At 52.4% G+C, this 16,303-nt stretch overlaps 1 protein-coding gene across 1 annotated transcript; it reads right to left on the bottom strand.

The window, feature by feature from the left end:
• Positions 1 to 210: 210 nt before the first annotated feature.
• On the bottom strand, positions 211 to 3,815 carry APLNR (apelin receptor). Its single transcript, XM_060606684.3, has one exon. The coding sequence runs from the start codon at positions 3,489 to 3,491 to the stop codon at positions 2,349 to 2,351; it is 1,143 nt and encodes a 380-aa protein (XP_060462667.1). The 5' UTR covers positions 3,492 to 3,815; the 3' UTR covers positions 211 to 2,348.
• Between the last annotated feature and the right edge of the window lie 12,488 nt (positions 3,816 to 16,303).

Below are 16,303 nucleotides of genomic sequence, written 5' to 3'. Positions count from 1 at the left end.
AACCCTTGCCCTGCCCTGGCGTGTATCTCTCTGTGCTCTTCCCACCTCCCCCCCTCCCTTTCTAGTTTCCCACCTGACTCCCATTAGCTCCTACTTTCCTCCTGTGCCCCCTCAGCCATGCCCACGCCACCTCCCACTGCAACATTTGCAAACTGAGGGCCTTTCCCCATCCCAAGACACTTGTGTGAGAAGAAGCTCTGGACACAAGAGTTACACAAAACAGATTTATTTAATGAACCTCAGTGACTAACAAAGTCAGAAAGTAGCAGAGACGTTACGAAGAAGAAGGGGCTGGTAGGGGATGGGGTAGCCTCCACCCTCTGTCCGGGGCCACCGATGAGTTCCAGGAAAGAGGTCTCTGGGATCACCGAGGAGAGTCTCGGAAGCTTCCCTTCTAGAAGCTTCCTCCAGCCTTGACCGCATGCTTTGAGGGCAGTGCTGGGCTGGGAAGGGAAGATTCTGGCCTGTGAGGGGGAGACTGAGCTGAGAGGAGTCTCTTCCTTTCTCCTCCTTCCTCTGCTCCCAGGGCTGGCGCCATCCCAGGGATGGTCAAGCTCTCCATTTACACCAAGCTGGGCTCTTCCTGCCTCCGTGGTACAAATCTCGTCCTTCACATCCCATCCGGAGTCCTCTGAGAACAAAACCTGGAATATACACACCCCTGCCCCTAGCTCACAAAGGCCCCACCATCAATTTTGTCCTTGAGGCCTCTCGGGTGCCATGAAGTCATGCCCTCAGCCCTGCCGAGGGGTCCTGTCCAGATGGTGAGGTGAGAAAAAAACCCACCCAGTTGTTTTCACCCCAGGCAAGAAGGCAGGCTCCTTAGAGAGAGGGCCACAGACCTGGGAAAAGGCTAAACTCGAAGCAGGGTGGGGAAGTGTGGAAAGGGGGCCACGGGAAGCTCTTTACCACCTCCTGCTTCCCTCATGGAACTAGGAAGAATGGGACCCACCACACTGGGTTTCCCCAGGTCTTGGGCGCCACTGTCCTGGGGACAGATCTCCCCAGAGGGGCCCCAGCAGTAACATAGACTCTTCTCTCTTTAAGCACGGACCAGCCGTCAGAGCCCCCAAATCCAGTGAGGGCTGGACTCATTTTTACTCTACATTTGCCTCAATATGTCCCTCTTCCCCCAAGGATATTGTGTGAAGAGTGGAGGTGTGGTAGAGAGTAGGGGGTAGTTCACCCAAGTGACAAATGACTTCATCTATGTACACACACACACACGCACACACACACGCACACACCTCTTGGCACCAAGAAGCACCAGTGCTCAAGAAAAAAGCCTCCTGTCTGGGGATGACAGGGTGTAGGGGGGAGACGGGGATAAGACCTGCAGCTCACAACTCTGGAGGAGGCTGGAGGGGTGAGGAATCAGAGAGGGAAACCAAGCAGCATATAGACTAAATACAGACTCCCTTCTTCCTCCATGTTCCCCTCCCAACCCCTCCCCCACTCATATAATGAAACAAGGAGCCGTCCCTGCATCAAATATGGTAGCCTTCCGATTGCCATGAAGAGACTGAGCGAGAGGGTCTGAGGAAATCTGTAAAAAGCATATCTTGTTGGCATTAAGGAGGGGGACACAGGAAGGGAGGCACCCTTCTGGGATAACCTAGGGCCCGAAATCACAGTGAACTGATCCAGTTTGGGGGAAAGTTCTGGAGCTCCCAGCTGCAGAGCCTGGAGTTAACTCTTGGCTGGCACCAGCCCTCCAGTCCCAGTCCCTGCTGCTCTCTCCCCCTCCTGCACTCTCAGGGAACCAGATAGAGCTGCAGCAGGGGCCCTGTGTGCAAGCTTCAGGATTCTTAACCCTTAGGAGCCCTGCAGACCCGGGAGGTAAAAAGGGGAAGAAGGAGGGATTGAGGGAGGGGGTGTGCTGTGAGAGAGGTGGCCGGAGAGGATTCAGAACGGAAAGTGCAGAGAGAGGGGAAGCAGGGACAGGGACATGGGGAGAGAAAATTAGGGGGAAAGGAGGCAGAAGAAAAAGCTGGAGAGCCGTGAAAAGGGGTGGGGGCAACCCACGTCAGCTGAGCCGGCGTGACTTCCCCCATTTTATACAAATGGGGAAACCGAGGCTCAGAGAGGTCAAGAGACTGGTGCAAGGTCCATGTCACCGACACCGAGCGGCTGAGCAGGGGTCTGCAGGGCTCAGTCTCCTTCCACTAAACTGCACACATCTGAACAAGACTGGAGGAGGAAGGACCACAGGAGCGGGCAGGGAGGCGGGCGGCAGGGAAGGGGGCCAAGTGCAAGGGAGAAGGTGCTATCATGCTACCTGACTTTCAGAGAGCGGGGGCAGAGGCCCGGGCAGGCGGAGGGCACCGGGCTCCCCTCCGACCCCAGCCCTAGTCCACCACCAGGGTCTCTTGGCTGTAGGGGATGGACTTCTCGAGCATCTGCTCTCCGCCCTTCCCCGAGTTGGGGCCGGGCCCCTGGCTGTGCCCGGAGGAGTAGCTGGCGGACTTCTCCCCGCTGCCGCTGTGGGCCGCAGCCCCGCGGCGGCCCTGGCCCCAGCAGAGCACCGAGGCGCAGGCCTGGCGGAAGCGGGGGTCGAAGAAGGCGTAGAGAAAGGGGTTGAGGCAGCTGTTGACGTAGCTGACGCAGGTGCAGTAGGGGAAGACGTTCATGAGGAAGAGGTCGAAGTCGCAGGGCCAGCGCAGCAGGCCGCCCAGCGTGTAGAGCGTCTTCACCAGGTGGTAGGGCACCCAGCAGAGGGCGAAGGTCACCACCAGCACCACGATGATGCCGAGCAGCCGGCGCCGCTTCCGCAGGCCCTCGACGCGCTCCTTGCGGAAGTGGCCGGCGATGGTCTGGGCGATGAAGAAGTAGCAGGTCAGCATGACGGTGAAGGGCACCACGAAGCCCACGGCGGTGGACGAGACCCCCAGGCCCACCTCCCAGGCCCACTCGGAGCCGGAGGCGGCCACCACGGAGTAGTCCATGTAGCACTGCACCCTGGTGGTGTTCTCCAGGTCCCCGGTGGCGCGGAACACCATGACCGGCGCGGCCAGGAGGGCGGCCAGCACCCACAGGACGGCCGTGGCCGCGGCGCCGCTGACCCGCAACCTCAGCCGAGCGTTGGCCACCGGCCTCACGATGGCCAGGTAGCGGTCGAAGCTGAGCCCGGTGAGGCAGAAGACGCTGGCGTACATGTTGACGAAGACGAGATAGCTGCTGAGCTTGCAAGCGAAGGTGCCGAAGGGCCAGTCGTAGTCCCGGTACGTGTAGGTGGCCCACAGCGGCAGGGTCACCACGAAAGTCAGGTCGGCCACTGCCAGGCTGGCGATGAAAATGTCGGCCGAGCGCCTCTTCTCGCGGCTGCTGCGGAACACGGTCCAGAGCACCAGGCCGTTGCCCGTGGTGCCCAGGAGGAAGACCAGCATGTAGATGGCGGGGATGAGGGCCCCCGAGGACTTCCAGTCCGTGTACTCGCACTCAGACTGGTTGTCTGCCCCGTAGTAGGTGTCAAAGTCGCCGGCCTCCTCCATGCTGGGCGGCGGACAGAAGACGGGGCAGGGGCTCCCGCGCGTACCAGCTCCGTGGCTGCGGCCCCGACCCCGGCGGCCGCCCTGGGCTTCTGGCCCGAGCCTCAGGGGGCAGGCGAGAAGGGGCTGAGGGTGTCCAGAGCCCTTCCCGGCAAGCAGGAGAAGCTGCCTCCGGATTCTGGAGGGTGCCTGCCCCTGCAGACGTCCCTCCGCCCTCTCCTCGCCTGGCCCCAGCCTCAGCTAAGAGGCTTCCTTGCGCGCCCTCCTGAGTCTCTGTCTCCTCCTTGTCTGGTCACTCCCTCCTCCCACCCACCTCCAGACCCACCCCTCACTTGGGAGTCTTAAGATCTTTAAGTTACAGCCCACTTTTTTTTTTTTTTTTTTTTTTTTTTTTTTTCCCTCTTGTCCCCGGGCAAGTGGACCCAATTGAGCCCTGCCGAGCTGAGCTGGGCAGAATGTTATCTGAGGTTTGCAGCCTGCTCTCCTCCCAAGCCCCGCCTCCACCCTCTGGCTACCACCCACCTTCTCCCCAGCCTCTAGTCCCTGGTTTCCTCTGGCCTTTGGAGCACCCCCTCCCCAACCCTCCCCACCTTCCTACTCTCACCCCCTCCCCTCCCCTCTAAATGGGACAAATTATGCAGATTGAAATCCAGCTGGAGCTGGAGCCAGGAAGGGGGGGGGGGGGGGGCGGGCAAGGAGGGTGTGAGATTTCGCAGGATGCTCTGAGCATCTGGCAAGCCCTCCTGGCAGGCAGGTCTGGCCCCCACCCTCCCCTCCTGCCCTCCCAGCCCCCACCCAGACCAGACTTCACTCCACGGTCATCCTCCTTCACACCTCCACTTTGACCCTCCCTCTGGGAACTTTTGTTGTTTTACAGACACGGTTAAGGGGATTTCTCTAGAATTCATAATCTGTTAGCAGACTGCCGTTTGCAGATGGCATTGGAAGTTTTAGAGGGTGGAGGACAAAGTCCCGGAAGGAAGAAACCTCAGACAAAAGTCATGAAATCAAGTTGTTAAATCTGTGGGAAAACTGAGGCCTAACAAGGTAAATGTCTTACTCAAAGTCACAAGATGAATTTTGTTACAGTTCCATTGTTCGCTTTTCTTCTTCGTCTCCAAGCACCCGCAGCTCCTGCCATGTAGTAAGTGATCATTAAATGATTGTTGAGAGAAGCAATGCACAATGGACGAACTCGTGGGCGAGGGAAAAGAAGAACCCAGGTACATTCAGTGTTCAGGTTCTTCCTGCCCTTTGGGGACCAGGTCTCTATTAGACCATGCAGCCAGAGAGGGAGGCAGAGAAAGGGGCGGTCACTGAGGGGATGCTGTGGGCATAGTCCCATACAAATGCACTTTGCCCTGTCTGCTTGCCCTTCCAGGACCTCTGGGCAGGGAAGAGAGAAGGAGAGAAGGATGCACAAGATACGATTTAAAACTGTGCCCCCCAAGACTGGAGGAGTCGATCTCAGGTTGGGCAGGGATAAAACAAGACAAAATCAGGAGATAAGTCTTGGCCTCATCCAAAACAAAGGGCTTACCAAACAAGAATCCCTTGTCTCAAGGGAGGGTTGGTCAGAAAACCTTGCCGGGGCCTTAAAGTAGGGGCCCCCAACTCAAATACCCACAAGGACCCGGTGAAGAGTGTACATGGGCAAAAAAGCTATTATGGGACAATAAGGAGTGGTAGAGTCTGTGGCAAACCAGAGCAAGCACACCCCATCAAGAGGAGCCCTCCTAAGCTTCAGTCCCTGGTTGCCATGCAGAAATATGGGACCCAACATTGCCAAGCGTTCTGATTTTCTACATAATTTTGAAATTCTGGATTTTATGAGAAATGTCCAGATTTGCAAATCTGGGAAATTCATCCCATTAAAAAACAAACAAACAAACAAACAAAAACACAACAAAAACAAAGGGTGGGGCACCTGGGTGGCTCAGTCGGTTAAGTGACTGACTCTTGATTTCAGCTCAGGTCATGATTTCACCGTTTGTGGGTTCGAGCCCCACGTAGGGCTCTGCCTGTCAGCACGGAGTCTGCTTGGGATTCTCTTTCTCCCTCTCTCTGCTGCTCTCCCATGTGCGCGTGCTCTTTCTCTCTTTCTCTCTCTCAAAAGTAAGTAAACACTTAAAAATAAAAAAGCAAAGGTCGCAACAAGTAAAGCTTGTCCTCTGCCACTCCCACTCTGTGCTCTTTGAACAGGAGCTGGCCAAAAATGTAAGGCAGAGGGCAACAGGGAGGATGGGCCAGGAACAAGAAACATCAAATGCAAAGACAGAGAAATGACAGCCAACACGGCCTAAATCTCGGGGTGCAATGGGGAGACCCAGGGGAGATGGCGAGAGAGCAGGACAAGACAGACCCCGGGTCTTGGATGGAGAACTGGGTGTGTTTCTCCTTATTCAGCACCTCCTCCCTGCCAGGAGCTCTTTGAACATGCTATGCGTTTTATATGTGTTTATTATCTCTTTCAGTCAACACAACGGTGTTAGGAAGTAGGCACTGTCATTAATCTCAACTTACAGACCAGGAAACTGAGGCACAGGGAAGTGAGGTAACTTGGCCAAGGTCACTCACCTAGGAATTGTCAGAGCCGGAATTTGAACCACGGCTTGAGCACATGAACTAAAACCTCTTAAGTTCTCCTCCCCCTAAAAGAAAGAAAGAAGAGAAAAAGAAAACCCCCAACCCTTTTCGAATTAGGGGTTTGTCATCTGCTGAGCATTATAGAAATGTGGAATAATGCCAGGATACCTGTCATTTACTTTAAAATAAGCTCTCAGTGGGGCACCTGGGTGGCTCAGTCCATTAAGCATCCAACTCTTTTTTTTTTTAATTAAAAAAAAAAATTTTTTAACATTTATTTATTTTGAGACAGAGAGAGACAGAGCATGAACGGGGGAGGGGCAGAGAGAGAGGGAGACACAGAATCGGAAGCAGGCTCCAGGCTCTGAGCCATCAGCCCAGAGCCTGACGCGGAGCTCGAACTCACGGACCGCGAGATAGTGACCTGAGCTGAAGTCAGACGCTCAACCGACTGAGCCACCCAGGCACCCCAAGCATCCAACTCTTGATCTCGGTTCAAGTCATGATCTCAGTGTTCATGAGATCAAGTCCTGAGTTGGGCTCTGCGCTGACAGTATGGAGCCTGTTTGGAATTCTCTCTCTCTCTCTTTCTCTCTCTCTCTCTCTCTCTCTCTCTCCTCTCTCTACCTCCCCCCCTCACGCGTGCACTCTCTCTCTCTCTCTCTCTCTCTCTCAAAATAAATAAACTTAAAAATATAAAAATAAAATAAGCTCTCGAGCAAAATTTTTAAAAGATGGACTAAAATATTTTAGAGATACTCTCCACTCCCCTACTCCCATGGTTGAACAGGTTACAAGAACCCTGGCCAGACAATAGTCTGTACTGTACCTTAGGGATGGAACCATAGCTTGATCCAGAAACTGCTCTGTGGCCAGTCATTCCCAATAAAGATTCTTGGTCGCCTGAGGCCAGCAGGAAAGCTAACAGGACCCAGCATCTGGAATCTTGGCAGTCTGCAAAATGGCAGTCAGGACACCCAATACGACCCAGAGCGGGAGTTAGGTTGACCTCATGGTACACAGGGGTTGGAACTGCTTAGGGCCTGCTTGCCCTGGCATGTTTGTCTAATAGAAGTCTGTGCAGGTGGCCAAATGGCTTTCATTCATCCGACAGTAAGCTTGGGTGAAAACATGTCAGATTACCCCAACCTTGACCTATCAAAAGAGACCTGAGGTGCACAGGAACCAGTTTGGCTCAGGTCAGGTCACGACTGACAGCACCTGTTATGAATACAAACAGCTGCTCAGAACACGCCAAGATAAAGGCCAAGTTCAAGACCCCCAGGTAATCCAAATCTTCTCTGGTTCTCCCAGAAAGACATAGGCACCTGGGCCCTTTGCAGCTAAGAACATAGAAGAAGGAGAGCCAGCGAGCTCAGAGTGTCCCCAAAATCATGTTTCTCCCCACAGCTATTCCCATTTGGATCGTGAACCAGACAGAGACCCCGTGGGAGGGGATGTGGGTTCATCTCTTTAGGGCTCTGGTCTCCAGGCCCTGTACCTCTGAGGGGGTAAGAAGCGGTTAATGTCACCTGAGGAACCAAGCTGGTCAAAACGGGAGAGAATCGGGAGGCAAGACTAGGAGGGGGCCACTGATAGGGGGGCCAGAGTGGGTGAAGCGCAGAAAAGATCTGACCTCCAGCCAAAAGCTGGAGCTCCAGCTGGAACCAGGGGGTCTGAGTGCCCACAGCAATGACAGCCTGAAAGGAGGAGAATCAAGCTAGCGTCACACTCCTCACCCAGCCTGACACCTAAGGTCCCTGTCCATGCAACATCGAGATGAAAGTTTAGTAAACAGAACCAGTAGCTGAAGCCTGACCTTCTGTGTCCCCAGGGCTCAGAAGCAATTCCTCACCAGACAGAGAGCACCTGGCCAGACCCCTGTTTTCATTTTGGTACCCACCCCCCTGCCCCCACTCCCCGCCTCAAGTGGGTGCCTGGTAAATGCCTGCTGAATTAAAGCTCTGGGAATGTATGCAGGAAAAGGATGGGAAAGACTGGGTCTTCTTCATTCCAGGGGCTGTTCCACTGCATTAACAAGGACATCTTTTTGCTAAGTTGCTCCAGAATAATCTGCCTTGGGTCATCTGGCAAACCAGCAGCGAGGGCAGGGCCGTTGGCCAGTGTCCCCAGGGGCTGGCCTGCCCTGGAGAGGCCGACTGGTTTCCTGGGGGACTCGGCTCTCTCCTGGGTGATTTCTTCAGGGTATTGTGAGGGACTTGGCATGAAGGGCTCCAGGCAGAACAGCGCCCCAGGCCAGCTGCAGATCCCTTTGAGGAGAGCCCAGACTGCTGGGGGCCCTCTGGAGTCAGTGATTCAAAGCCCCGAGTTTGTTCCTGGCCTAGAAAGCAAGAGAGACTGGCTTGGCCCCAAGCCCGTGACTGTGTGTGGCTGTGTGCACAAACGGGAAGGGTTTGTGTGTGCCGCGGGGCCGCTTGTGAGCATACGGGACTTGCGTGCTCTTGGAGCACGAGTGTATATTGGGTGCGTGCATGCGTTCATGCGCCAGTGTGTACCTGGGTCGGGGGCTGGGTAAGCCTCCCCCTTGTGGGACAGGAAAGAGTGGTTAATTGGATCGCTCTAAGGGCTTGCGGTGGGTGGGTGAGGGAGAAAGCCCAAATTCCCCGGTCTGCAGGGACCTGCCCAGACCTTGCCCCAGGCTCTGGGTGGAGGACATCAAAGTGGAAGCTGGTCTTTCTCTGCCCCTTGCTGACTTCTCACCTCCTCCCCCAGCCCTGCTCCAGCCTCCTCACTTCACAGGTCTGCTTTGAACTTACCCAGGGCGACCAGGCCCTTCTCTCCCCTTCCCAAGAGAAAGCACAGCTGTGTCCTGAACAGCTGGTGGTGTTATCTGAGGGGAAGGGGGGGAGGACAGGGGAAGAGGATGAAACTGGGCTGTCCAGCCCACTCTGGGATTCCTCTCCCATTTCTTCTGCCACACAACACCCCCTTCCCCATCCCAGCCCTGCACACACACACACACACACACACACACACACACAGCCCTGCCTTAGCAGCTTATCTGACCAGAACCAAATGGCCAGCTGCTCCTGACAATGAAAGCAAACCCCCCACCCCTGCCTCTCGGCAGCCCCTCTTCTCCCCCTGGCCATTTGGTGCCACTTCAAACTCCCAGGCGTACTTCAAACGCCTAGGAGACCCTGGGCTCTGGGGACAGCGAAGGCAGGAAAATCAACGGGCCCGAAGCCAGGAAATATAAGCTCCAGTCCCATCTTGGCTATTACTTCATTCCCTCAGCAAAGGTTTATTGAGCACCTACTATTGGCCAGACTCTACTCCAGGCACTGGGCTCACACTGAATTGTGTCAACAGTTCAAAGCGTGTCCCTGGCCTCCTGCACATGCATCCTCCAGGTGGAGGAGAGACAAAACAGCTGAACCGTAAATAGATCAATGAACTCAGATAGTGATAAGAGCAGCAGAGAAAGCTCGGCCGGGTAATGACACAGGATAAATAGGAAGGGGGCAGTTTTAGAGGGTGGACCACCAGAAGAGGGCCTTCTTGGAGTGGCTGCCATTCTAGCTAAAATCTGAATGTCTAGGTTCCTGTGGGAGCCTGGACGAGGCTCTTCCCTCTCTGAGCCTCAGTTTCCCCATCTGTACGTGAGGACGGTGAAGCAGCTGGTGATTCTGGAACAGTGGCAGTGGCTCACAGAGGAGGCTGGAAAAGTGGATTTCTTGCTAAAGAAGTCAAAAGAGGGAGGCAACCTGACTCCGTGTAGCAGGTCGACGATGGGCAAAATCAGACCAGAATCCGTTCTCCTGGCCACGGGACCCACCTTATGGGGTGTTTGTTAGGCTGTCGGTAACCAGGGTCTGAAAGCCTTTCCTGATTTCCTCACCCACCCCCTCACCCCTCCCCTGACACTACCCATCCCCATTATTTAGCACACTTCCCTAAACAAAGTGGGTCTCTAGTAAGTGTGTGGGCACCGTTTCTCTGCAGCCACAAGGACTAGAATTTCTACAACCTTGGGAGCAGTTAGGGCTTTCTTTAGGACCACCTAGACGGGAGCTAGATGGCTTCTGCGACTTGACATAGGAAAGACTCCTAAAATTCACCCAGGCCATTGACTGCCCCTCACCCAAGCTAGAAGACAGTAAGAGGGTGGGCTGCAAGGAGGGTCCACAGAGGCAGCATCAGCATTTCATGAAACCTTTTGGAAATGGCACACACACACACACACACACACACACCCTTAATAAGACAACCCTCTCTAAAGGTCAAGTCGCGGCCCCTCAGGCTTAGATTTGCACAGCTCGATATGGTGGCTCTGGTTACTCCCTGGTGCTCAAGATGGCTTTGATGAATAAGAACTGAGAATATGAATTAATTATTATTTAACAAACAGAGTGGGTTAGGTAAACAGAATCCTTCCAAAACGACAACGCACTGGTAGGGGAGAATGGAGAGCAAGCCAAGTCGCCTGTGCTGGTGAAAAGTCTGCAGCCGGGAATCCATTCCACACGCTTGACTCCACTGATCAGGAAAGGGAGGCCCAAGGGGAGAAAGGGAATTCATCCAGGTGTCCCCACCGGGTCAGGCCCACTGTCCCCTGTGCCACTCCGCCTACCCCTCCCACCCCTAAAGATCAAGTCCGGAGGAAGCCTTTCTCCTTGGAGCTCACTCGCCTTTGTTAGCCTAACAGGAGGGCTGGGGCAGGAGGCAGCTAGGACAGGAAACAGAGCAGAGGCCGGAAGGAGGTCAGGAAGAGGTGGACAGGACCCTGACCCTGCTCACGCCCAGCCCTACCAGCCTTCAGGAGAGCAACAGGGTGTTTCCAAAAATATTTACAGTGAGTCTAAATTAATGAGGTACTGTATCAGCTCTAACAATAGGAGGATGTGGGGCCGGGCCCTCCAGGGGAGAAGACCAACGCCAGCAGCAGCCCATAGGCCAGACGAGGGCCCAGGAGGTTGGGGAAGGCCCGCTGTGCACACCGCCAAAGGAGGAAATTAAGCCCTCCACCCCCGGGGGCCAGAGCAGGCACTGCAGACAACGGCCCCCCCCATCCCGGCTGCCCCAGGAACAGGAAGATTTCCTAGACCCTCACAACTGCCAAGAGCATCATCAACCCGCCTCCCTGCTCCACTCCAGCGTGAACATCTCCTGTAGTGCCCCCCAGGCTCAGGGCCATCCGGGGGCCTCTTGAATGCTTCTGCTGACCAGATGCTCACTCCTGCCCCTAGAAGCCCATTTCGGCCCCAACAGTGGGCAGAGCTGCTCATCCGACAGGGTTATCTTCAGGAGAGCACGGGGTGCTGCTCACAAGTCACGTTGCCATAGGCGAAGGAGCCATCATTTCAAGCCTCGGTTTGCCCCTCTGTAACATGGGAGCCATTATAGCATCTGCCTCATGGGGGCTGGTGCGAGGAATTCCACAAGCGGGAAGGTACCCAACATGGCGGGGGAAGCCACGGAGGCAGAAAGATGTGGCAAAGGTGCAGAGATGCAAAATGAAGAGCTTAAGATGTCTTGGGGCTGAAGTTACATATGGCTGGAGAAAGCCAACCACCATTTTGTGGCCATTAAGGTGACCCAGAAAAGCTAGACTCGCGCTGCCCAGTACGTCACCCGCTCAGCGCAAGTGGCTATGGGGCACTTGAAACGCGGTCAGAGAGAGCAGAGAAGAGCCACAGGCACGCAGTGCGCACCGGGTTGCAAAGACAAGATGTAAGGCGTCTCATTAGTAATTTTTTTACATTGATTACACATCCAAATGATAATATTTTGAATATATTGGGCTAAATAAAATATATTATTAAAATGAATTTTACCTGGTTTTTTTTTTTTTTTTTTTTTATGTTACTATTGCGGCTATTGGAAAAAACTTAATTGCCTATGCAGTTCCCATCATATTCCTGTTGGACCACACTGAGCTAAAGGATCACCTGGAAGCTGTACGATGTTCACTCTGGGGGCGCCTGGGTGGCTCTGTCCGTGGAGCATCCGACTTCAACTCAGGTCATGATCTCGCGGATCGTGAGTTCGAGCCTCGCGTCCGGTTCTGTGCTTATAGCTCAGAGCCTGAAGCCTGCTTTGGATTCTGTGTCTCCCTCTCTCTCTACCCCTCCCCGGTGCACACATGCACTCTCTCTCTCTCTCTCTCTCTCTCTCTCAAAAATAAATAAAAACATTAAAAAAATTAGATGTTCACTCTGGAGGCACCTCTGAGGGTAGGTTAGAAAGGGGAAGTTCATCAGGAAATGGATGCAAATTGTTCAGACCAAAGTTCTGTTTTAGGGGAAGGACTCAGATTTTTTTTTTTTTTTTTTTTTTTTTTTTGGTCCCAAGGCACAATCCAATAGGGATGTGATTTTTCTTCTTCCTAAACTAGGGTTCCAGATAAACCAACCACCCTGATAGGTAAAGGTTGTCAAGCACTGCATAAGCACCTTTAAATGCCTCCCCCAGTGCAATTTTCATCAAAGTTTTTTTTTTACATTCATTAAAAAGTCATAAGATAATTTTTGTTATCATTCCCATTTTACAGATTGGTAAACCAAGGTTTCGAAAGTTACATCACTGGCTCGGGAGCACTTGGCTTACAAGTGACAGAGGGGCGATTTGAACCCTTGACTTTGACTCGAGAAGGCTGCCATATCTTCAGCCCAGATATACTCTCCCAATGCGGGGCCCTGCTTCTGCACCCAAACAGAACCTGCTGGTGCTTCACCGACAGGGACCTCGGAGGCTCTCCCGCGCGGCACTGCAGCCCTAGCCTGGTTGTAAACAGTCTGCACCATGAGGGTAAGTGAAGAAAAAGTTCCCTACGGCTGCCATCGAGGGCCCGCAGGAATTCACGGGGCCATGCCAGCAGAAGAATAGTTTGCAAGACAAACATGCTTTGCAATGGTTGGGAGAGTAAACTCTGAGGCCAAAACGCCTAGTGTCCAATCCTAGCTCTGCTACTCTATCCCTCCAAGCCTTGGTTTCATTAACTGTTAAATGGGGGTAATAACATATCACCAGAATTATGAGATAACAGTCGTCAGAATTATGAGATACTAGACAAAAAGACTAAGTCTGTGCCTGGCCAACTGGCCGAGAACAATTGCCTAGCAAACATTGCTTATTACAGTTTCCTTACTTAATCCACATAATTACCCTATGGGACCCAGAGAGCCAGTTAAGACAAATAGGAAGAATGATATTCCCAGTTTACAAATGCAGAAATTGAGGCACAAAGACATTAATTTGTCTAAGTCCCTCGATTTCTAAGTATTGGAAGGAGGAATCAGACCTAGGATGGCTGGTTCCCAGGTCTGTAGTCTTAACACCATGACATCTAGCTCATGATTTTGGACAATCTGTGAAGTCTTTTTTTTTTTCCTTGTTCTTTTTTAAATGACACTATCTCAGCTTCTTGAGGCTGCTCAACCTGCCCAGTGCTTTGACGGCAGCCAGTGGGACAGTCAACAGCTCGGTGTGAGTGCAGAGAGGCAGCTGCCTCTGGATGCCACAGAGCTCGGCTGATGGGTTACCCATCAGCCCTAGGGCTCCACAGGTGCCACAGGTATCCAGTGACAATCTGCCTTTGCCAAGAAGCCATAACACAGGTCCTGTGGCATCTCTCGCCCTTGTAACTGCTCAGGGACAAGGGGTGTCTGGGGAGATAGAACTGAATACTGATGTCACTACCAGACCCAGAGCACAGAGCTGCCTCCCAAGGTACATCTTGGCCAGGCTGGGATCTACTGTTCTTCTGACCTGGGAGATGCTGACATCTGCTGGGGATGAGCTGGTACTCAGCCTTGACCTCCCCTGAGCCTGATTCCCAGCTCTGGCTTCTGGGCCCTGCCTTGGGGGCAGAGATCCTGAAGGGTGAGTCCCCCAGGGGTTCAGGTAAGCCAGACCTCTCCCTCCTCTGGGCTCCCGTGGCATCTGGAATTGCCAACCCCAGAATCTTCCAGCTGTGGGGCTATGCTAAGAATCCTTAGAACAGGGGACTTACCCACAGTCCAATCAGCTGATGATTCCGAGGCTGAACAGATCTGAGAACCCAGCCTGGGTACCCAGTCTCCTGAAAAATCAAGCACTAGGTCCCTACACCCTGCTCAGTGTTTTGAGCTACATGTTATTTCCTGAAATGTGGTTACATTGCGCTGATATTATCCAATATCACATTATGACACTCACGTAGGAAAAGAAATGTTCTTGTCATTTTCACTTAGGGTGAAAACCAGACATTGAATCATCCTCAATGTTATTCATCACACTTCCTCAAGCATGTCACTCTGTAAAGACATATAAAGGGGGAAAATGTAACTCCTTTATTAAAGAAAATTATGGACTAGAAAAAGACTAACGAAACTTTTTAAAATAAACTGACAACCGATTTAAAAAGAAAAAAAAGTTGGTCCTCGCGTCCCTGGAGGCAAGAATCTTATTTCTGAGCACCTAGCGCCACCTTGTGGTCCCACGCATAACAACGATCGCAGCCTTCCCCACGGTCACTGCCTACGTGGATCCTGAGAAACTTAACAGAAGGACATGGGGGAAGGGAAGGGGGAAAAATAGTTACAAACAGAGAGGGAGGGAGGCAAACCACAAGAGACTGTTAAATGCAGAGAACAAACGGAGGGTGGATGGGGGCGGAGAGGGGAAAACGGGTGATGAGCACCGAGGAGGGCGCTTGTTGGGATGAGCGCTGGGTGTTGTATGTAAACAAATTTGACACGAAGTCATATTCATAAAAAATAAAAAAAGTAAGTGAATAAACTGTGATACATGCAGGGGAAAAAAAAGACTGAGAGTTTCTTATCTGAACCTTTTATCTCAATGAACTTTGTACTGAAATCTCTCCCGCTATACCCACAAAGTTTAGCATGGAAAACAGGCGGACCCACAGTTGAGTGGGCCCTAACAACCCCTCCAAGCTATTGCAGTCTTAGCCCTGGGGCCCTACAGGCTACATAGAAATTTAACTCATCTATTTTTTTTTTTTTTTTTCCCTAATGTGTGTGTGCTTTTTCTCTTTTCCTCTTTCTCTTCCCGGAAATATTTTCCTGTGTCTCGGGCAGCAAATGCTCTAGGACAGGTGAACTTGGGTGCAGAGAGGAGGAAAGAGCCAATCAGTGGCCGCTCTGGGCTCCTGTGACTCCCTCATGTAATGAATGAGTGTTACGTTTCTCCTCTGTGGGGCACCTGTGCTAGGCTCGATGGTGAGCCCAAATACTACCTAGGCCTCTACCCTCAAAAAACAGAGACTAGGGACGCCTGGGTGGCTCAGTGGGTTGAGCGTCCGACTTCGGCTCAGGTCATGATCTCGCGCTCCGTGGGTTCGAGCCCCATGTCGGGCTCTGTGCTGACAGCTCAGAGCCTGGAGCCTGTTTTGGATTCTGTGTCTCCCTCTCTCTGACCCTCCCCCGTTCATGCTCTCTCTCTCTCTCTGTCTCAAAAATAAATAAAAACGATTAAAAAAAAATTAAAAAAAAAAAAAAAAAACAGAGACTAGCAGGGAAGCCCAACATCGGCTAACTAATGACAAGGAAAAAAATAAAAAATAAAAAGTTAAGCTCCAGCAGTGGAAAGCAAGGAATGCGAGTTACATCTACAGCCAGAGTTTTAGAGTCTGACTCTTACAGGTTCTCCACAATCAATTCAAAATTTAAAGAAACAAACAATCAAAAAGGCAAGTGTAATGAAATCCCCAAATTCTTGTCTTTCCCACGATGATTTCTTTGATACTATTTTTTTGAAAAATCAAATAGCATGCCAAAAACATTAGAAATGACTCGGTTTCACTAAAACCTGAAATGCAAAATACATACTTAGTCTGCCTATTGAAGAATCCAGAACTGAATACATACGTAACAGGGGTTTGACCGAGTCAGGAAAAACAAGAAATATTCTCCTGAGAAAATGATCACGGTGCTGACAGCTTCAAGATGAGAAGGCAGGTAGAAGAAAAGGATGACAAACCATTACAGCAAACATCGGGCAGCGCATATGCAAAGGTCCTGAGGCAGCCTAGAGCTTGGGAGGCCGAAAGTAAGTAGGTGCAGACACTGGAGACTGAGTCCCAAGAGGAGGCTAAGGGCCGGGCCACATGGGGCTTTGTAGACCACCTTGAGGAGTTTGCCCTTATCCGCCCAGCAATAGAGAACTGTACAAGGGTTTTAATTAGCAGGGCATAGTGACAAGATCCAACTGGCATTACAGACTCCAACTGTGTGGAGAGACTATGTGTGGAGAAGGAAGAAGGA

This window comes from Panthera onca, chromosome D1, assembly GCF_046562875.1.
Source record: "Panthera onca isolate mPanOnc1 chromosome D1, mPanOnc1 haplotype 2, whole genome shotgun sequence".
NCBI lineage: Eukaryota > Metazoa > Chordata > Mammalia > Carnivora > Felidae > Panthera > Panthera onca.
The sequence above is the reverse complement of the archived record's forward strand: the minus strand, read 5'-3'. Positions and strand labels throughout refer to the sequence as shown.